This window comes from Danio rerio, chromosome 15 (assembly GCF_049306965.1).
Source record: "Danio rerio strain Tuebingen ecotype United States chromosome 15, GRCz12tu, whole genome shotgun sequence".
Classification (NCBI taxonomy): domain Eukaryota; kingdom Metazoa; phylum Chordata; class Actinopteri; order Cypriniformes; family Danionidae; genus Danio; species Danio rerio.
Window position 1 is genome coordinate 26,387,998 of NC_133190.1, and position 23,788 is coordinate 26,411,785.

Genomic DNA, 23,788 nt, shown 5'->3' on the forward strand with positions numbered 1-23,788 from the left:
ATCACGTAAAGGCAAAAAATAAAGCAACTTTTAATACTTCAGAAGCAATATTGCTCATTGTAGTCTATAAGACAGCTTAATATTGTTTTGTTGTTGTTGTTTTCGTGTTAGAGTTAGTTACAGATTTTCACAATGGTGGATACAAATGAGTTTAATAATGGTTTGGTGGTTACAGATGTACAATGTACAGCAGATTCTACTGAGGGTGAGTTACATAAAGCCAATGACTGAAGAATAATCCAAGCAGAGGCTCACTGTGGCACAACTTACTGACATTTCCAGGGTAACAGTCAGCATCAATATTAAATAGTAACACAATTTGCCATTGGACTCAATCAACAGAGCATCTCCAATGGATATAGACAGAAATATGTATTTAAATTTTTTTTTTTTTAAATGGTAAGAGATCACATCCACTCATAGGTTGTTACTTCAAGGATCGCCATCGTCCATTTTAAACAGCACTTTGGCTAAATCACAATCTACACATGGCAGCACATCTGAGGACTTCATAAAGATAATTAGCATCGCTGAAACAGTTGTCAACCCATACTTTCCGTTCTCCAACTCTCTAAGGGCAGATTTCGAAGGGCTATATAGTGTCAGGATTGGTTTTCTTGTCTGAAGATGCTATTTATTAATTCCCTCCATCAGTTGAACACTTATTTCAATGTGATTTTTTGGAGCTCACTGGGACAAGAACCACTCGTAGCTATGCATCTACATCTATTTACAATTAGCTAAACATGCAAAGAAAGGAACCATTTGACCCAGAAGCACCTTCGTTTTTTTTTTTTTTTTGATGGAGAAACAGTTTGGATTTGAACAAGAAATGCCACTTGAGGTTGACGAATGAGCCCTTGAATCGACATTCAGAAAGAAGCCATCAGAGCTACGTTATAGATTCGTTCAGCTTACTTGTTTTCTCACGTGCACCGTTTTCACATTTCATTCCCACTCGTAGGCTGATATGAGAAACCCAACTCATTCAGTCCATTTACCACACACCGCCAACGGAATTTCGCTTACAAGGGTTTTGCGAGGTCACAGTTTATTTAGTTACAATATTATTCCATTTCCCTTCCTCTTAACATCTTGAATTCTTCACGATCAAGCCTCAAATGCAACAACAATGTATTTTATTTCTTTTTTAATTTTTTTAAAAGAGTGAAAATGTCCCTCATGTTTTAGGCGATCTCCTTCTTGGGTTGTAGGCTCAACCTGGTTTCGCTCAAAGCAAGCGACTTGAGAAAGGCTGACAAAAGTAGATCCCACCAGCTGAGAGTCCTTTAAGACTAAGGCTGGGACTTTAGCTCGAGCTGGAGTGATCGGGAGCTCAAAAGCTGCACGACATTAACATCACATTCTACATGACTAGCCTGGAGCAAGGCTTTGTTTCTGCCAACGACAACAAACAAAAGTGAGTTCTCTGTAAAGTGTGCCAATTAAATCAACTTGGTTACACGTTTGGATATATTCGGCAGTGAAATGAGTCCGACTGATTGGATTTGGAGTGGTACAGGTGCGTTCAGCAAATATTGCACAATTGTGCGTGGATTCACTATAGCGCAGGTTCCTCTACAAGGGAGCCTCTTTACAATGACAGGTGCTGCGCTCAGCCCTTTTTTCAGCCTGTCCAGTCAGCTGGAAGTGGGACAGGGGTGTTAATCTATGCCACCCGCGGCCGAGCTCTGAAAGGAAAACAACAGCGACCTGGGAAACCTGGTCCCGAAGCTATCCCCGCTTCAGCTTATTTCATGTGTGTGCTTGAGTGAATAAGGCGCTGTGACAGAAAGCCGGCTTTGTGAAAACTCGTCCTCGTCTTTTTAATAATATGGCAATTAGCTCGTATTTATTAATAAAAGAACTCCGTTTGGCTCATCCGCTTGCAACGTTACACCTACAACTTGTAGCATACCTTGCATATAAATTATTGGCAGTTTAAAACAAGCTATGTCAGTACTAAGGGAATACAAAACCAGAACTTAAAACAAGGTAGCTGGAGCATTCGTAAATCCACTGGTCCATGAATTCCACACGTGACATGAATTAATAATAATAATAAAAAAAGCAAAAAAAATGAACATAATGGTCCATAATGTAACATGGCTGGTCTCATTTCCCAGAGAGCACGCAGGTAATCCTCGAATGCAAAGCTTTGCATTACATGAAGTCAAGCGCTAATCCTTGTGTTAATGGGGACACGGACATCTACGGATGTTCCTTCACTCGGTCGAGTGCTTTTCTTCACAAATAGCAGATGCAGTGATAGGTATTCCTGTATGTGGAGCAACACTCCTTCGAATACAAAATAAAAAAAAGCGGTGGTTCGAAGATTTCCATCCTCGCTCCTTTTTCATTTTATTTTATTTTTATAATTCAATGGTTCTTTGAAGAATGGTTTCTTGTCCATGGTGAGTGTTTAAGCATGGTCATGTTTATGTTCCCACTTCAAGGAAAATGGGCCTATGGGAACTGTGAACTGACAGTTCAAGAGCTCTCCAAACTTCCCCTCCTTGCCTTGACTACTTGTGAATAAATGGGTGTGAATGTGTGAAATGGGGGTGGCTGTGCACATCTATGTGTTTTTAAAGTGAACGCTGGGTGTGTTAGCCCAAGCGTCCGGCTCCGTGGCTCTGGGAAAGCAGGAAAGACTGCACCACCTGCTCTGTGGACTGGGGGGTTGTGTTGACGTCCTCCAGCGCATCGGCTACGGCAAACTGCCTGTCCCTTAAACGGTTCCAGTTGGACAGAATATTGTGATACTCAAATACCTTCTCATAGTTTCCAACTGAGTTGTACAGTTTTATCAGGCCTCTGTAGTCATACTCCAGTCCACTGTAACCCTCCCCAAACAGCTTCTTGCCTGAAGGAAACAACAGATAGATTCAAATGACTGGGGTTGCTATTTTAAACATGTGGTAAAGTCATTAAAAATGACAGAACAGACACTTGGTACTTTTTTAAATGTTCTTTTGAAACTTAAATTAAACATTCAGAAAAAAAATCTAATTAGAATGACTTCTGAAGTTGAAACATGAACCATTTTTTTACTTTACTTTTTGACATCTTTGATTTTATTAATTTGACCAATTATTTTGACCATAATGACTCTATATTTGTTTTGTTTGTTTTTATTTGACAGGCCAATAGGAATAACTCATACATATTTTAAAAACTGTCAAAATTGAAATACAAAAAATATCAATTTCCATTTCCAAAAGTTTGCATTGTGGTCCTCAGTTATTTGATATTTAATATCCAATCAAATAACCAAAAAGATAACAAACCCCAATAACTGATAGCGCCGATAAATGTACATTCATTCATTCATTCTTTTTCTTTTTGGCTCAGTCCCTTTGTTAATCTGGGGTCGCCACAGCAGAATGAACCGCCATCCAGCATATGTTTTACGCAGCGGATGCCCTTCCAACTGCAACCCATCACTGGGAAACACCCATACATTCATATTCACACACATACACTACAGACAATATTAGCTTACCCAATTCACTAATAGCACATTTTTGGACAATAGCATCCGGAGAAAACCCACGCGAACATGGGGAGAACATGCAAACTCCACACAGGAATGCCAACTGACCCAGCCGAGGCTTGAACCTGCGACCTTCTTGCTGTGAGGCGAGATTGCTACCCACTGCTCCACCTCCGATAAATGTACAGTACGGTGCAACGTTTTTAAGCACTATACCAGACTCATATACATCCTCTGCAATATTCAGGTTTGGACCCTGTGGAGGCAAGTTCATTACTGCCTGAATTTCATCAGCTGTTTTCTTTCTCCAAATAGGATTTCACTGCAATTACCTGATCAGTATCATGCTGAAAATGAAAACTACCACTGAAGTCCTTTCTAGAAGGATTAGCATAATGCATTAAAACCTATCTGTACTTTGAAACATTCACAATTCCATCAATTCAGACAGTATTGCCAACAACATTAGTACACTCTAAAACTCAAAGAGTTAAGGTAACTCAAACCATTTGAGGAAATGGATTGCAGCAAACCATTTAAGTTCAAAAACCAGTCTTAATGAGTACTGTGAACTTAATCCATTTAAGTTTAAGAAATGAGGTATTTAATTAACTCATTACTAGGGCCAGACAGAATTCGCGGACATTTTTTGCTATTTCTGCAGAGAATTTTGTAAGAAATCTGCGGATTTATGCAGAATTATTTTGTGAGTAACAAAACTAAAAACTTAATATGCTGAATAAAAAATAATAGCTTTTAAACTTTTACGTAATGTTTACAATGCAAAATTGATTCACTTATTTGGTAAAGAAATCAAGTCTATCATACAATATATCTACTAAAAGGCAGAAAATATTACTTTACAAGCTGTATTGTAAATAAATCAAATGAACACTTTCATATTAGCCAATAATACTCCTAAAATGTATTTAAAAACTGAATAAATATCAATTTACACAAGTTAATAAATAGACTTAATGATGGACTAAAAATCCATCACAGATTCCGCGTGGGCCTACTCATTACCTTTAACACTAAGTTCAAAACTCTTTTCAAATGAATAGAATTAACTTTGTCAATTTTCAGTTAACTACACGCATTTCATTTGATTAAGTTGACTGTTGGGATTTACAGTGTAGCAATGCAGCTCAGATCAGGACAAACAGCCTCTCTCCAGCATTGTCTTAAACAACTAAACCAAAGTAATTCAAACTCTAACCTAACTGCTATCCTAACAAACCATACATCAATTGAAAGATCATTTATTCATCCTGTATAAATCTCAAATCTAAGACCCTTTTGGTAAAAGGTCACATATATCCATAAACCATCAGTAAAACAATGTAAAACTTTAGCATGATACTGTATAATCATACATTTTCATCCAAAATGCATTACGCATCCTCACCAATAGCGATGGAGCGCAGGTAGAGGCGCTCTGCATCATCATACTGATTCATGTCATAGTTGTAGAGCGAGGCCAAATGTCCCACTGACAGCGCCACCTCGTAGTCCTCCTGTCCTAACAGCTGCTCCTTGATCTGTATGGCCTTGATGTGCATCTCCTCTGCCTCCTGCATAACAAAACACACCACAGAAAGGTCAGTCAACCAAATGACAAGCTTAAAAACACTCATTTGCCCCGTTTACACTTGGCATTAAAATATGATTAGACCCTGAAAAAACACAAGGTGCAACTATAACGTTTTGAGCTAGTTCACATTCAACCCCATCCAAAGGTAGATGAAAACACATTTAATAGGATTGTATTCATAGTATAAATGGTACCACTGAAGATCTGCTGGGAAGAAGATAACAAGATAAAAGGGGCCAATAATAGACAATAACAAATAAGACACATCAAATCTACATTAATATGACATATCATACATGTGTATTTAACGCCATGTCAGCAACAATGGCTATTTTCATGGCAAAAACATGCCATTAATAAATATACAATTAAAAACTACAAACAAATTGATTCATAAATCAGATTTTTAACCTTTATATATAATAAAATATATATATTTTTTTTCTGGTGACACAGCTGAATTACATTAACACGACAACTATGTAGCCAAATATTTTAAAAGTTTGCTTTCCTTAACGTTCCACATTTACATGACAATGTTTGGCATAAAAACGCCAAAAACACTTCATCACATAAGCCAAGCTAGTACTTGGCTCTGTTGACAGCACCTGTAAGGAAGTGGCAGTCATTGGCTTGATGCTTATGTTCATGTATAATTTGCCATGTGTGCAAGATGCATCTCCATTTTGGTTGTAATGTGAAGTAAATCCCCCCTTTGCTGATGAAGTGTTATCAAACACTTGAGCAACACTACTATGTACTCCCCTATTGGTGTGTGTTTGTTTACGCTTGCCTTTAATCTACACTCCACTAAACACGTACTATTCATGCACATGACGTCACCGTTTACTCAAAAACGTCAACTTTGAAACCTGTTTTCAGTTACAAAACGCCATTGCAGTTTAAACAGACAGGCAACATGTATAAATACAAAACCAAACGTTTTTGAGTAAACGCCCCCCAAAACAGATGTAAATAGAAATATCCTATCTACTTGCTATCCAATCAACCAAACAAAGGGAAAGTTCGCCCCAATATAAAAATTCTGCCATTGTTTACTCCACTTGTTCCAAACCTTTCTTCCTTCTGTTGAACACAAAGGACGAGCCATTGACTTTAATAGTTTTACTTTTCTCAACATTCTTCAGAATATCTTGTTTTGTGGTCAAAGGAATTCACAAAAGTGCAAAACTACTAGAGTGAGTAAATAAGCAGGAACTTTTTAGTTTTGGCTCAACTAACCCGTTAGTTCCACTATAACCAGGGTCTGTTACGTTTAGCTCACACAGTTGGAAAACATACAGTTAGGTCCATAAATATTTGGACATCGACACTTTTTTAATATTTTGTACTCTATACACCAACACAATAGATTTGAAATGAAATGAACAAGATGTGCTTTCACTTTAGACTGTCAGCTTTAATTTGAGGGAATTTACATCCAAATCAGGTGAATGCAGTAGGAATTACAATAGTTTGCATATGTGCCTCCCACTTGTTCTGGGTCCAAAAAGAATTGGACAGAATAATAATCATAAATCAAACTTTCATTTATTAATAGTTGGTTCCAAATCCTTTGCAGTCAATTACAGGAACGCACAGACATCACCAGACACCGGGTTTTATTCCTGGTGGTGCTCTTCCAGGCCGGTCCGCTGTTCCTACTTGTTCTTGGGTAATTTTCCCTTAAGTTTTGTCATAATCAAGTGAAATACAAGCTCAATCGGATTCAGATCAGGTGATTGACTTGGTCATTGCATAACATTCCACTTCTTTCCCTTTAAAACCTCTTTGGTTGCTTTTGCAGTATGCTTTGGGTCATTCACCATCTGCACTGTAAAGCACTGTCCAATGAGTTCTGACGCATTTGGCTTAATATGAACAGAAAATATTGCCTGAAACATTTAAGAATTCATCCATTTATCCGTTTTTACTTTTTTATGAATATTCCAAACAGTTGTTTTGGCCATGCCTAAAGCTTTTGTTCTCTGATGGCTTTCTGTTTCTGCTCTCTGATGGGTTTGTTTTGTTTTTTCAGCCTATTAAAGGCTTGCTTGACTGATAGTGACAGCTCTTTGGACCTCATATTGAGAGTTGACAGTAACAGATTCCAAACGCACCTGGCAATGGAACATGGAAGCCAATTGTTCATTTACTTTTGGACCCTTAACAAGTGAGAGGCACATATGCAAATTGTTGTAATTCCTACAGCGTTCACCTGATTTGGATGTAAATACCCTCAAATTAAAGCTGACAGTCTGCAGTTAAAACACACTTGTATGTTTCATTTATGTCCAAATATTTATGGACCTTACTGTAATATTGGGCACTTTAAGAGGTTACGAATGAATAAGAACCTTGAATTTGCGCATGGATTGATAAAGTCGGCCCAGGTTGCCATAGTGTTTTGCTGTTTGAACGTTGAATTCTCCAAAGGCTTTTTTGGCCAACTGAAGGGAGGAAAGGTGCAGGTCATGGGCTTCCTGTAGGAGGCGCTCCTCGGTTTCTTTGTTATGGCAATCGATGGCAATCTCCTCCAGGATTAGAGCTACAGATGCAACATCAGAAATACAAATTAGCGTAAAATAACGTGATTCTAAAAAAAATTAAGTAGAGAAACTAACTGAAAGAACAGATACATTAAACATGGGCCACTTCAGTAATGCAGCTGTGAATGAGAGTAGTTATGAAAGCTCTTAAAAGCACTAGCCTCACCTTTCACCCTCTTGGACGAGGCCAGCAGCAGATGTTCTTCAGGGAGAATATGAGTTATGATATCTATGGCACGTTCTGCGTGGAATCTAAAAGTACAATTCAAAGTATGAAACTGGTACATTTCATTTGACAAACACTTCCATGAAAACAGACAGAAAAACAGTTCTAGAAGAACCACTTAATTGTGTTAAAGGTAAGGGCAAATACTGGCCATCTGTTTTATGGACTTCTTTACACTCAAGGGACAGATAAAATGGTATAAAAGTTCACACTGGATTATCTCCACAACCAAAATACTGTTTTATACTGAATTGAATCGACAGAAGTGGCAGCTTGCTTTTCAAGAAGTGACTCATGACACCAATAAAGTTACTCATGTTTTCATGATGATCCTGATAAGAGGAATGTTTGTGTTCTTTCATAAAAACAGCAGTGCTATTTCGACTTCGACCCATTACGTATTTTTCAGTGTTGCCTAGTGAATTGTTTTGAGATTGGGGAGCCCTACATCCTTAAAAAGGTTACAGATTTATATTGTTTTGATGCTTGAATGTCTTTGACCTACAACCATAACCTGATCATCTGTGCATGAATCATCTACAAACTTTTCATTTGATTGGGAAAAATCCCGCCCGATCTCATGAGAAATGCAGCTATTTCAGATATTGTCAGCAAGTGGCTAATTGGCACAAATTCATAGGATTTCATTCACTTGAATATGTATGATTTTTAAAAGAAGGCATGGCCCTAAACTAGGCCTCTCACAATAATCAATATATCGAATTATCATGCAATACTTGGAGATTAACACAATCATTTTTGTCATTGCGAAATATATTTACAAATTCACAAATAACGTTAAAGCCATTTTACAATGACATTTACATTCTATCTCACCAGTGACAAAGTTTATAATTGAACATTTACCAAAGGTTAAATTTAATACTATACAGGGAGTTGTTGCAAGGCTGTTGCTAACATAAATTTCCATGGTTCTAGAATGAATTAGCATGTTGCTAGCATGTTTCTACTCTACATTGCTAAAGCTACCTAAAAACATGTTGTTAGCATGAATTTAGTATGACTTAACATGTTGCTAATGCGAATTAGCATGTTGCTAGTATTAGTATGTTTTTAATATGGATTGGGTATATTGTTAGCATGTTTCTAGTATGTTTAGTATGTCATTTGTATGTTATTAGTATGTCATTAGTATGTTTCTAGTATGGATTAGTATGTTTCTGGAATGGATTAGTTTGTTTCTAGAATGGATTAGTGTGCTTCTAGAATGGATTAGTATGTTTCTGGAATGGATAAGTGTGTTTCTAGAATGAATTAGTGTGTTTCTAGAATGGATTAGTCTGTTTCTAGAATGGATTAGTATGTTTCTGGAATGGATTAGTATGTTTCTGGAATGGATTAGTGTGTTTCTAGAATGAATTAGTGTGTTTCTAGAATGGATTAGTCTGTTTCTAGAATGGATTAGTGTGTTTCTGGAATGGATTAGTATGTTTCTGGAATGGATTAGTGTGTTTCTAGAATGGATTAGTGTGCTTCTAGAATGGATTAGTATGTTTCTGGAATGGATAAGTGTGTTTCTAGAATGAATTAGTGTGTTTCTAGAATGGATTAGTCTGTTTCTAGAATGGATTAGTATGTTTCTGGAATGGATTAGTGTGTTTCTGGAATGGATTAGTATGTTTCTGGAATGGATTAGTGTGTTTCTAGAATGAATTAGTGTGTTTCTAGAATGGATTAGTGTGTTTCTGGAATGGATTAGTATGTTTCTGGAATGGATTAGTGTGTTTCTGGAATGGATTAGTATGTTTCTGGAATGGATTAGTCTGTTTCTGGAATGGATTAGTATGTTTCTGGAATGGATTAGTGTGTTTCTAGAACGGATTAGTATGTTTCTGGAATGGATTAGTGTGTTTCTAGAATGGATTAGTATGTTTCTATTATGGATTAGTATGTTTCTAGAATGGATTGGTATGCTTCTAGTATAGATTGGTATGCTTCTAGTATAGATTAGTATGTTTCTAGTATAGATTAGTATGTTTCTTGTATAGATTAGTATGTTTCTAGTATGGATTAGTATGTTTGTAGTATGTCCAATGTAACGCCAAAAGCAGTTTTTTTATCATAATCTATGGGACAGTTGCTAGGGTGCCGTAATTAGTTACTAGGGAAATAGGGTGTGGCTAGTAAGTTGAAAAGTCATAGGTGATTGGCAGATTGGCAGTCTGAGTTAAATGAGCCCAACCTTAAGTCTGTATGACAGTCTGACAGAAAATTATGAGGTCACAAAGTTTGGTCCAATGTTAAGTCAATGGGAGTTTTCAGAATTTTCTGGGTCAGTTTTCGGAAAACCATAAGTCGGATGAGTTGGAAAAGATATAGTAACTTGATTTAGTTTAGAGGTTTGGAGTTAGTTTGGTGGCTGTTTTATGAACGGTCTAAAAGGAGATGCGTTCTTAAAATAGTATATGAAGAGGACGAGAGAAGAAGAATAAGTTTATGTAGTATAACAGTATGTTGGCTTTCTTAAGCCACCATAATTATAGAATTTAAATAAATAACCCTAAGCTTTATAAGTATTTTCATGATAAGTGTTTATGGCTATTTGAATTATTATGCTGTTATATAATCATTATATAATCAGTGGCATAAAATCTCAAAATGACAATAATATCGCTTGTGTATCGCACAACAAAAATTCCTTATTGTGACAGGCCTACCCCAAACCACGCCTCTCATTGGAGGATGAGCATAATGTACTAAAATGTAATTTAGTATTAAATGTTATACCAATTGCCAGTAAATTAAAAGGTTATTAACTGCTCTGAGATTGCATTAAAAAACATCCAAGCATATGTGCTGAATATTAGTTCATAATTCTCTAGACAGAAATGATATACTCACAGTGCTGTGTCGAATTTACCAGAGCTGTACTGATGGACGTAAGATGAATACGCCAGGTCTTCATGCGCAGTCGCAACATGAATATTCTTTCCTCCAAACACTGACTGCCGAATATCTAATGCAGTCTGAATAACAAATGAAATGCCTTTAGTCTTTCAAACAAATGAGAAAGTGGCTTATTTACACACCCACATTTAAAGCGATTATTTTCTCACCTGGTAAATGGTCACAGATTGACAGATATTATCCACGTTTAAGAGATAAAACCCATAATCTAGTAGTGTATCTGAATATTTTGGATGCTTGTGCCCAAAATGTTCCCTGAAAAAAATGTGAACATATTTCAGAAGTGTCAAACTGAACTATTTCAAGTTGATAGTTCTCACTACACATGATATTTCTTACCGTGCCAAGAAGACTGCGTGTTTAATCAGTTGTTCAGCTTTCCTGAACTCCCGCTTAACAACACAAGCCTGCAGAGATCAATGTAGACACTTTTTTAGATTCATTATTAGAAACATTGAATAACTCAAACATCCAACAATAACAGACCTTTGAGGCTTGTCTGAGAACATCAACTACTACTTTCACAGGTAAGCCGACTGTGATCTCTTTCATAGCTTCTATACACCACCTATAGGCCTGAAATGCACAAGGAAAACATTAATGTAGAACAGGCCTTCTCCAAACAGACTTCTGGGACAGTTGCAAGGGGACTCACCTCATCATAGTGGCTTTTGGCAAAAAGCAGGGCACACAGTTCTCCATACAAGGCAGCCTTATTAGCCTGATGTCCGTGTTTGGCTAGTTTGTCCATGTAAGACTGGGCTAGTTTAAAAGTCTCTTCTCCCAGGTGGTATTTGCAGTTGCCGTTACGCACATGAAGTAACCTGGCACATAAGAATCAGCATAAAATTAGCTTGCATGTCAAAATGTTTATTTTTTACAAAAATATTGATTAACATTTTGAACTAATACAATATCATATAAATACATATCAAAGTAACACACTCTTCTGCTTTTTTACAACCAAGATCTAATGACCATAAAAACTATGTAATTAACACAGTAAATGTAAAATTCTAAATAATAATAATAATAATAATAATGATATTAGTTATTGGGCTTTTAAATTGTTTTGATCGTTTTATTGGATATACAGTCATGGTTAAAATAACTGAGGATGATACAGTGCTCAGTGATACAGTATACGTATAATTATAAAAAATAAAAAAATTATCTATAAATTTAAAATTTATAAAAAAAATTAATAAATAATAATTTTACTGCTTGCAAACGTCAAAAACAATGAAAACAATAGGTGACAAGTTCACTTAAAACAACTGAGAAAAATAAATTAAAGCCTATTAAAATGTTTAAAAATATTGCTTTCAATTTCTACCCTCATCCTAAACAATTTGAAAATAACAGATTCCATTGAACAGAAAAATCTTCAGATTCAACACTAAATTATGTATCGCAATATAAAGGAATATTACAAAAAGTTAATGTGCAACCCCAATTCTATTTTTGTACCCCTTCCCTTTGGCCCTTGAAACAGAGTGTAAAGGGGAAGGGCTTCAAAATTTACCCCTAAAAAATGGGACACCACTACAACATATGCACACGTCATCATATGTCATCGTGATCTCCTGCTTTATATGAGATTGATGATGGCGACTGGTGTAGTTATTCCAGTTGCGTTATTTTTTTTGGTATTTATCTTCAGGGAATCACAGAAGGCATATATCATGTTATCATAACAATATAATGCGGCAATAAGCTTGTAAGTGTACTGTGTATTTACACCGTGGCCATATTGGTCTATGCAAACACACAAAAACAACATTAACATTATACCAGACACTGTAAAAATCTCATTCCCAGTCACTAGACTTTTCTGACAGGGTATTCGAGTGTGATTGAGTGACAGAATGTTGTGGGACTACTATACAGAAGGTTATTATGGATTATAAATAGCGAAATTTAGCAGTTTTTATTTTAGTGGTATATTTAAAAAATATGACAGTAAAACACAAACGCCAGGATGAATGTATCAAAACATATGCTACCCCTTCAAGTAAACGAGCAAAACAAGGGGTGTAGGCTAAGGGGTAGAATTGGGATTGGGCCTAAGTGTGATAAATTCCATACAACAAATTCAATTAATCAATCTTTTTAATTCACTATAATTAACATTAACCCAACATTAAAATGACCATTTACAGCTGGAAGAAACTGAAGCTGACCATTAGCTCACCTTACACAGCACTCTACGGCACGATACCAGTGAAGAACCTCATCGTGTAGTGTGCACAGCTGGAGACACGACAGGAAGACTTTCTCTGCATCTCCATACCAACCGGCATCTGATAAAAAGCCACCTGGGATGGAAAAAAACAACAACAACATATTATTACAAGAGTTTGTCATTACAAGCTGAAAGTGCACAAGAGTGAGTCACAAAGCAGCATACCTAAAACAAAGCCAAACTGTATAGCTTTCTCTTTCACATGTGCATCAGACTCAGCGATGTATGAACATCGGCGGCTGAAGGAGTTTGCCAGGACTGAAGCTACCTTAACACCGTGGTCCATCAACGCCTGGAAGCAGTGGTGTAGGAGGTGCCTGAAGAAAACAAATATGAATCAGTGATTAAAGAGACTTAAAAATATTGTAGCCTTAAAAATATATAAGAAAATATTGTTTATTTTATTTATATTTATTTAAAAGAAGGAACATGGATGTTTCTCTTACTCTTTGCAATGACACCTACTATAATGTATTAATATTCTATAATATTACTAGGGGAAATATTTCTGTAATGGTGATAATACTGGGATAATATGAGGGTTTTATTGTAATCAAAACTGATACTTTCAAATCAGTTTGCCCTATATAATATACTATGCATGCCATACACTTTGCACAATAACCAGGGCTTGACATTAACACCTGTTAACCTGCTAAATGTGTCAGATTTCAGCTGTGGTGGGTTAGACAGCCAAATTAATAATAAAAATTAATAATTTTTAAATTGCCAGTGCTGCCTCGTCATTAAAGATAAGAATTTTAGTTTATGACTGTTCGTCGATACGTGTGCAAATGTTACCCTAAAAGAAGCAGCACGAATGATAACTGTTCAGGCGAGCAAAAGAAAGCAAATTAATAGCAAATGAGAGGACAATCAGGCGCACAGTGAGACACAGGCGATTTTGATGCACTGATGAGGGCTTTGGTGTCGCGCATCACATCTGTGCTCAAAAAGCTTCAGTGTCCCGTTTCCTTGCGCAAAGCAACCGTGTCTAAAAACACATCGGGTGCGATTGGTCTCTTTTAAATAGACTGGAAAAAAGTGTTGCTCATCCACCCACAGTCCTGGTGCTTTCAAAAGCTTGAGATTTTTTGTAAGCAGCAGTGGTTGCTGCTTTCACTTCATCTATTCTTTGAACAGATAATATGCCTAAAGTTAACCGTGTAAGTCTGATCATCCTTTCATTATCGCACACAGAATGTTTTAAGTTTTCTTTTGCTTACAGTTATTTTTATTAATATGGTTTAATTATCTTCCTTTACAATAACATTGCTTTAATATGAGATTACCTCTCTATTTATATAAAGTTAACTGGTGATCTGGGACCATTAGCCAGTACAGACTACGGTGTATAGTTTTAGATGCATGGAAATATTTTTTTAAACATTTTTGTTGAATAAAAAGAGTATTTTATACAGCTATGTTTTGCTTTTTTGACACATTATAACATTTTTGGCAAGGAAAAAAATAGTTTGTTGTAGCTAGAGAATATAGAAATTTATTTTCTACTATGGAATTGATGGGTACCGGTGACAGTTGATGGGTTAACTAATTAGGTTAGGATAATTAGGCAAGTCATTGTATAATGAAGGTTTGTTCTGTAGACTATCGAAAAAATATACAGCTTAAAGCGGCTTATAAATTTGACCTTAAAATGGTTTAGAAAATTAAAAACTGCTTTTATTCTAGCCGAAATAAAAGAAATAAGACTTTCTCTAGAAGAAAAAATATTATCAGACATACTGTGAAAATTTCCTTGCTCTGTTAAACATCATTTGGGAAATATTTAAAATATAAAAAAAAAAATTCAAAGGAGGCCTAATAATTCTGACTTCAACTGTATATTGCGATACAAATATCATTTCACCAGATTGCTTAAATAGGAGTCTCTCTATTTGCAAGAATCGATTCATTTAGACTTCCATTCATAGGCATGTGAATGTGGTGGACCAGAACACAAGCACGTGCAACAAGTTTCGCATTTCACTGCATTTACAAGTTCAAGCTGGGTGATTTCTTACCTGCAAAATCACATCAGGTGATTGCGTGAGACCAATAGAAGATCATTTAAAATAAGAAATTTCAAATATGGAGCAATCGCTCACTTTTATTAATGTCTATTCATATTGTTTCCATGACTTTTCCATAACTTTGTGGGCTTTTCTGTTTTTCCCAAAACATTTCCAGACCTAAAAAATGACATGTCAAAATTCCATGACTTTTCCAGGTTTTCCATGACCGTATGAACTCTGTACTATTCTTTTTTTAAATTTACCTAGAATTATCAGTTAAAAGAGTGCATAAATAAGCACATTTGCACCATTGCTGTGATATTGAGAATCAATAAATGAGCTTTTTTACACTATTGCGACAAAATCTATCACTATTTGTACTACTCTACAAAGAAACGGATAACCTCTTGTTCCATACATCATGTGAGATTTGAATCACCAGCTCAAAATACACACGCACACACTCAATGTCATACAGCACGGTCATAAATACATCAATATGGTATGGCTTTGGGACTTTATTACTTTGACAAACAGACAAGAGTGGACTCGGTTACCTTTTGTCAGAGGCCCTGAGCACTTTAGCAAAGACCTCCAGCTCACAAAACTCCGCTCCCAGCTGGCAGAGCCGGCCTTGCTGGTAAAGCTGGAACACATGAAGAAATGTGAGACCGCTGACCCTATTGTACATGTGACACAACAAAGACAACTCAAGCCTTCCCTTGAGGATACCAAGACCCTGAAATCCAGGAAAGTAGCCGTTATGAAGACAGAATGTACAATGAGAAAGAGTTTGTGCAAGACCAATATGCGTGCCAATTACATTTTGTTTGTGATATGAAGTATCTGGCTTCCTAAACAAAACTATGAAGGTAATTCAGTTGCGTAACTCGAGAGCTTGCAAATGTAAATGTGAGCACTTGTGATAATAATATTTGTATGTGTAGGTTGAAATGTACACTTACAGCTCTGATGTGAACAGCTGAAATCCTCGATTTGCACACACACACAACAATCCACACACTTGTGTTTTAAATTGGAAGTTGCAGATTAATAGTTGTGTATTTGTAAAATGTCATTTACAAATACAAAATGACAGACACACGTGTGCACGGCAAATTTGACTGCATCTTCGCTCTACAACCACAGGTCGGCACTCACAACCTCTCAGTTTTGTCAGTACAACTACAAATCTCCCGCGCTCTGACTTTTGCTACACATCTCCCGCGATCTCTGTAGCAGAACCAAGTGTGCCGCAAGCCTACGTTTGAGTGAAGGTTTCGGCCGTTAGATCGCCCCCTGGGGGCTGGCTGCAGTACAAGTCATAAAGCCCGCCTCCTCCGTGTTAATGAAGGAGACTTGAGCCCAAATAAAAAAAAATATTACACTTGCAATAAAATGTCCCGAAAGATAGTTCTGGTCGATTAAGGCACTGGTTATTGTGCTGAAATAGGTGCAGATCTTCATTTTTGTAAACAGTTTGTTTTTAGCAGTAATTTAATGCTGGGCGTGTCATCGTGATACACAGCTGTGATTGACAGTTTCTCAAAGCGCGGCGTCTGAGCTTCGGCAGGAGAGTGAAGTAGACTGAAATGTTATTATTCGATTTCTGTGTTATTTTACCATGACAAAATGAGTTCAGCAGTAAACTATAGTTTCTGACATACATGATCCTGGTGGAACACTGTTTATTCGCTAAGTTCAGGGCTTTTTTCGGGCTTTATTAGTTTGCTGATACACGCCTAGCCACCCAGATAGCAAAACACAGTTCCGGCTAGATTCTCGCCTGCCGGAGACTTATCTCTTAGAGCTCAGACTGACTAATGTTACCTCTGCTGGACCTACTCCGGATGCCTGGACTCACTGCCCGAATCCAGTCCTAGTCAATCGAGCCAGATGCGGCGGCCGAGCGAGCAGGCGCTGCCGCATGCGAGCCGGAATCAGCCCGCGACGCCGCGAGTAAGTTGTGCGCTGCGGCCTGGAGCTGGCGCGATTGAATATATAAAACCCTCATATTTGTTAACGTTATTACATCCATTTTTGTTGATATGACAGCAAACGCATGCTGAGAAGTTCGGGGGGCGTAGTTGATTTTACATAAAGCGTTTGATTGGAAGCTCGACTCTGCTCATTTTCGCGGCTCCTCCTCTGGCTCCATCAGACAGTCCTTCTGCGCATGTCTGGCTCCAATTTCAGCAGTCTTTTGCGACAGTTTGTGCCCGTCAAGCAGGCGTTTTGCCCTCAAGGCGTTCAATGGGAAAAAGGGCTGTCGCGTCGTCCATATTTTTTACAGTCATTGAGCAGAACCCATCTGTGCACTTGCAAATGCAGAGGCGTGAGCAGCGCGGGGCGGGGGAGGGGCGGGGCAGGTGTAAAGCTGTTTGATTGGCTGATGCCTGACCAATGAACAATGCCAGCAGCCAACAGGACTGAGGTGCAAAATAATCATTTCCCACGATTATTTTATTATTTAGGGTTTATTTCAACTCTTTTCTGAAGAGATTCTTGTTAAAAATCATTAATTTTGCGGAAATGTACATACCAGTAAAAGAGCAGCAAAGCCAGTTTATTGGCTAGAGCCAGCCAATGAGATGGGGCGTTTCTGTTTGTCAGCACACAGGGCAGCTCACGTTGTTGGAGGCCTCGAGCAATCAGAGGGTAAGTTATGATTTTTAATAATTATCTATATGTTCAATACTGTTAGCTAAGCTAAGGACTGTGCTAGGTGCTTCTCTAGTTTGTTTTTTTTTTATATAAGAAACAGTTATGAGTTATGTAGGAGTTGCTTTCTATCATGTTATATTGTTCTAAAGATACGATTCAACCCACATGAAATAAGTTGTAATAGTATTTATAGCAAATAATATTACGTTTTTGAACCATACTAACTATAGTAAACTGTATTATACTGTATATACTGCAGTATCTACAACTTTGTTAATGAATGCAACAGCACACTGTAATATTAACTAGCATCAACTTTAATAAATTGAAGTATATATATATATAACTCATAACTGTTTCTTATATAAAAAAAAACAAACTAGAGAAGCACCTAGCACAGTCCTTAGCTTAGCTAACAGTATTGAACATATAGATAATTATTAAAAATCATAACTTACCCTCTGATTGCTCGAGGCCTCCAACAACGTGAGCTGCCCTGTGTGCTGACAAACAGAAACGCCCCATCTCATTGGCTGGCTCTAGCCAATAAACTGGCTTTGCTGCTCTTTTACTGGTATGTACATTTCCGCAAAATTAATGATTTTTAACAAGAATCTCTTCAGAAAAGAGTTGAAATAAACCCTAAATAATAAAATAATCGTGGGAAATGATTATTTTGCACCTCAGTCCTGTTGGCTGCTGGCATTGTTCATTGGTCAGGCATCAGCCAATCAAACAGCTTTACACCTGCCCCGCCCCTCCCCCGCCCCGCGCTGCTCACGCCTCTGCATTTGCAAGTGCACAGATGGGTTCTGCTACAGAGATCGCGGGAGATGTGTAGCAAAAGTCAGAGCGCGGGAGATTTGTAGTTGTACTGACAAAACTGAGAGGTTGTGAGTGCCGACCTGTGGTTGTAGAGCGAAGATGCAGTCAAATTTGCCGTGCACACGTGTGTCTGTCATTTTGTATTTGTAAATGACATTTTACAAATACACAACTATTAATCTGCAACTTCCAATTTAAAACACAAGTGTGTGGATTGTTGTGTGTGTGTGCAAATCGAGGATTTCAGCTGTTCACATCAGAGCTGTAAGTGTACATTTCAACCTACACATACAAATATTATTATCACAAGTGCTCACATTTACATTTGCAAGCTCTCGAGTTACGCAACTGAATTACCTTCATACAAAACGGCCTGACGACTATACTATGATTAAATGGGTAGAATTTCACAGAAATTTAACCCATGCAGGCACAAATCTCAAACTAATAACTACAACCATCCTAAGTCAGTGATTTTAGAAGTTCTTGACTTCAGAAGTTCTTTTGAGTGTTTTTCCAGTGTTGTTGGTATGATAAAAGATATTATTAGGTTTACCTATCATTTATTCAAAATATCATATTTTACAGCTTAAATGAACAAACAGAAAATTAGAAATTCATCCACTGCCTTATTAGATTTAATTCATTTTTTCACTCTTGAAAAAAAAAAAAAACGCTAGACAATAAAACAAAGAACTTTATTTTATATAATTTCTAGTCTTAGGTTTTCTAAGGTTGAGGTCCACTAACATATAAGCTGATCTGACTTTTCTTAAAAGTAAATAACAGCTCAAAAGTCTCTAAACGACCTAGAGAAAGAACAATTGACTTTCTTTCCAGGTTTCTTGGGTTCCAGTTAAACTTGATTTGTGAAGTGTACTTTGAGTCCTCTCTCTCAAATGGAGTTTCATAACACAGAACACTACTGCAAATGCTCAGCGAGTTGTCATCTCTGGACAACAAACTCTGATGGTTACTGTATACAAAACAGTAGAATCGGTCCAGTCAGAATGAAGCATCTAAAAAAGGTGAATGAAATTAGGCCTGTCACAATAATCAATATATCGACTTATTGCACAACACATGGACATGACCTTAATCATTTTTGGCAATGCAATATATATCACCCATACATAAAAACCAATTCTAGCTACACTTTAGCTGATTATGCAACATCTCTATTGGAGGTGACAGTATGGTTAAAAACACTCTATAAAGTAAATGTAGTAAATTATAACACTATATTATAGTAGTTATTTACTATAAATTACTATAGTATATTTTCATGTAGGTGTCTGACAACTGAACATAGATCTGGTAGCAGATTTTTTTGAAAACATTTTTTATTATTATGTATTTGTTTAGGATATGCATTTTCACAGTCTGATTCCAACTATTAAACTGTTAAAATGACTAATTAAATTAAATCTTCTTGAGAATAAAATATGATGTGCTCTTGGGAAGAGTGCACATGCAATATGATGATATTATCTTGTCATTCAAGCATTATATAATGAGCAGTCTTAAAATGACAATAATATTGTTTATCGCAATACATTTTGGTGAAATAAATCGCACAACAAAAAATAGATATCGTGACAGGCCTAAATGAAAAAAAAACGATAAGAGGGAAAGTCAAACAGGTTTTACAAAGTAGAAATAAAACACACTAGGGTTGCACCGCTTACCGGTACTATGGTTGGTATTGATATACTTTGGTCCTAAATTACTGGAAGTGCCAATAGAGTTTGTAAACGGTAGTATTGTCATTAACTGTCTATCTACAATAGATAATGTAGCATGTGGGAAAAGTCACCAAAATGCTCAAGTTTGTGTCCAACAGTAAACCATTTTATTTGAATAGTGTGTGGAGCCCTTTAAGGTTGCAAAACTGTGTATAATTCATGCCTTTTTTGGTAGCCTATTGCAGGTTTTCTAACACTTCAGTTCAAACGCACATCTGAATCGGCTCATTTCTGTTCCTGTTAATACGATTTAATAGCTACAACAACCACGACAATCTCTTTAAAAGAACAACTCACAAAGTGAAATTTAGAATTACTTTGGATTGTTACCTGATAAGACTGATAAAAAGAATAGATGAAAAATCTAAAATAGCAACAGGAGACATTGAAACAATTTTTGACCACTTCATATGGCCTAATTTTGATTGAAAAATGATCTTTTGTAACAAATTTCACTCTGTATAATTTGTATCTTTGTTTTAATGTATTTTTGTTGGTCAGTTATCTACAAAATAAACAAAAGGAATGAAAAGATTTTAGTGAAGTGGGGTGCAAAGAATACTTTTCGACCTTAAGGGAATAATGAATTATGGCCTTAAGTAGGCTTATTAAACCATTAAATATAGTATTTCTAACCATTTTCTTTATAATTTGAGTTATGAATTACAGTATCGCAAAATTGCCTGCTATTGTGATACTTCAGCTGGTATAGTATCGTAAGATTAATTAATGGTTTTGTGACAACCCTAAAACACAAATACAGTGTAATATTTGAATATTTAAAACATTTTGCAACTTTCGAATTAAGGTTTAAACTGATATTTGTCAAAAATGAGTCATTCACATATTCTCATTCTGGGAAAATGTATTCACATACTTGGTGTGTTCGTGTACATTTTAAGAGCTTAGATCTAGAAAAGTGTTTCTCCTATGGGTTTCACCATAAGGAAGTCACAGGAACTTTACATATCTTAAAAACACCCATTATGCAGATAGACGATTGTAATTCCAAAGCGGTAAAATGATTTAACAAAAATTAATATACGGAGATAAAAATACATCATCTGTGCTATCTATCCATACACACTAACCATGAGCAACAATGTTAAATACAAATGCAACTGTGAAGTATTAATAACAAGTTAATGTATTCAGGTATTATTAGTTACTTATATTTTGAATTTAAGGAATGTATTAGAGGGTCAAATGTTTACAATTCCATTAATTAAGATGAAAAGATTTAGGGTTGTGTAAACAAACGGAACTTTGTTATAGTGTTACCATGCCTGCATTGCTGTTTTTATCTTACTGTAACGTTACAGTGGTCATTTATTGTATTCACAGCAGTTGGTAACAAACCGTTTTTACAGATGACACTCGCCAAATTCGTTCAAAACACGGGTTTGGTTAAACGTCCCATAATATTACACTGACCTAGTAATCATAAATAGGTTAAAAGGGTAAAAAGTGAAATGTCATGGTACTGTATGGTTAACTAGTGTTGACCCAGAGAGCTGTATCTCATACAGTAGTAGATAAGCTACAAGCTAGGATAACTAAACAGTGGGCACTTAGGTTTTAACAGTCTAACTGCCACACAGAAATATGAATGTACTCGTAAACCAGGATTTAACCAGGTTAAATGGTCTCGTAGCTCGAATTTCTCCTAACCAGTGCTCCACTGAGAGGTTGATTCAGTTTTTGTTAGCCTAACTGCTAGTAAAAAAGTGTCAGATGATTTTGACGGCTGTTCCGCCCTGAACTCCATCATCGTGCTTCTTACCTTGTAGTACACATCAAACTGTATATTTTCGGGGAGAGATCGGATGTCCCGTCGCGACTGGTCGTAGTTGTCGACCACGGCTGAAATAGCAGTGTTGTAAAGGGTCTCAGGGATCCATTCCAGCTCCACCGCGGCCATATTGTTTTCTTTCACTAAATCCAACCACAGCCCCCCTCTTCCACTCCTACTTTCACCTCCTTCGCTACCTGATCGAGGTAAAACGCTTTACTCTGGTGTTCCTCATACACCCCCGCGGCTGGAAGCGCTTTTTGAGGTTGAAATGGGCTGTTATGATAGAGAACACAACCCCCTGGTTATGCTCTCATGTTTAAAGCTCATCCCCGATCGAGATGCCCCGCCCACTCTATGACACTTTAGGCAATGACGTAGCGCTTGCACTCAGTGAACGCGCATTTGATTGCAGTTCAAAACAACTGCCGCTGGGAGGACAGAAGAAATCTCTCAGAAGTGATTAAAGGTTTGTGACAGAACCTTTCTGACTGTTAGTTTACATTTATTAGGAATTTTGGTACTGATGTAGTCAAAACTAACTTAAAAAATAGTTTTTACGATTTGCTAATTTTTTTGCATGACAATGTAAAAAGTCCAGATTCTATTAATTATATTTAGAGTTTCTGAAGAATTTTTGATACTTACACGGGTTCAACAACAGATTGTTTCATATGAGTTGATCTCTGCCAAAAGAAATGTATCCTTTTGTTTTGGAAGAAAATACAAGTTCCAACTCTTAAATTATGACTGACAGAGTTAACGGGTACATTACATCTGGAAAAAAAACTGGTATACCCTAATAGATGACATTTGGTTATTTGAAAAAATTGGGTCACCTTTTATTTACTCTCAACAAACTTGTGATGAATGTTTTTCTATGCCTTTAGTATCTACTTTTATTACTGGATAGCACTGGTGGGTGGTTGGTTGGAGGAATTATATTTTTCATGACTGTTGTTTTTTATTCTCTCTTTTTTTTCAATGTCTAATTGTAAAAATTAAGGTTTTATGTTTGTATCTTTAAAAAAATGTAATCAGAGGTGAATGTCTTCTAAAATTTCTGATAATAAAAATATTTTAAAACTAGAAAAATTAAAAAAGTCAAAATGGTAGAACCCAGAAATAAACACAGTAAAAAGATCTCTAAAACATTTAATTAACTTTTTCTCAACTTAAGGCCATTTAATATTAAACCTCTGGCATTAAATGATATATTGATACATTTTACAGAAACATAAGATTACATTTTCTATTGCAATATATTGAATTACAAATCTTAAGAACATTTAAAAAAATTTAAAGTATTTATAACTACTACAGAAACCCATACCAGGTTTGGAACAACTTGAGGGTGAGTAAATGATAATAAGTTTCTTATTTTTGGCCATCTGTGTATAAACACGGGAAAGTGTTGTAAATTTCTTGAAATTCTTAAAATCTTTAAAAAAGTTATGTCAAGAATGATGTCAAGAATCGCTATCTTAATATGACCAAACCACTTTAGTTTGATGAACATGAAAATGAAGTTGAACATTTCCCATGGCCTGCGCACTCACCAGATCTAAATATTATTGAGCCACTTTGGGATGTTTTGGAGGAGTGAGTCAGGAAGCATTTTCCTTCAACAGCATCACATAGTGACCTGGCCACTATGTTGCAAGAAGAATGGCTCAAACTCCCTCTGGCCACTGTGCAGGACTTGTATC

General features: G+C 36.5%; 1 protein-coding gene across 2 annotated transcripts; it reads right to left on the bottom strand.

Annotated features, from left to right (window-relative positions):
• Positions 1–1,801: 1,801 nt before the first annotated feature.
• On the bottom strand, positions 1,802–22,438 carry appbp2 (amyloid beta precursor protein (cytoplasmic tail) binding protein 2). Of its 2 annotated transcripts, none has more exons than XR_012390372.1 (13): positions 22,071–22,438; positions 15,611–15,699; positions 13,204–13,355; positions 12,988–13,111; positions 11,449–11,617; positions 11,280–11,369; positions 11,133–11,200; positions 10,943–11,048; positions 9,822–10,852; positions 7,806–9,151; positions 7,448–7,638; positions 4,905–5,070; positions 1,802–2,866 (listed from the first exon to the last, which is right to left on the bottom strand). XR_012390372.1 is itself a non-coding variant. In NM_212633.1 (13 exon segments), coding segments are annotated over 13 exon segments (1,761 nt in total). In that variant the 5' UTR covers positions 22,209–22,384; the 3' UTR covers positions 1,824–2,609.
• Between the last annotated feature and the right edge of the window lie 1,350 nt (positions 22,439–23,788).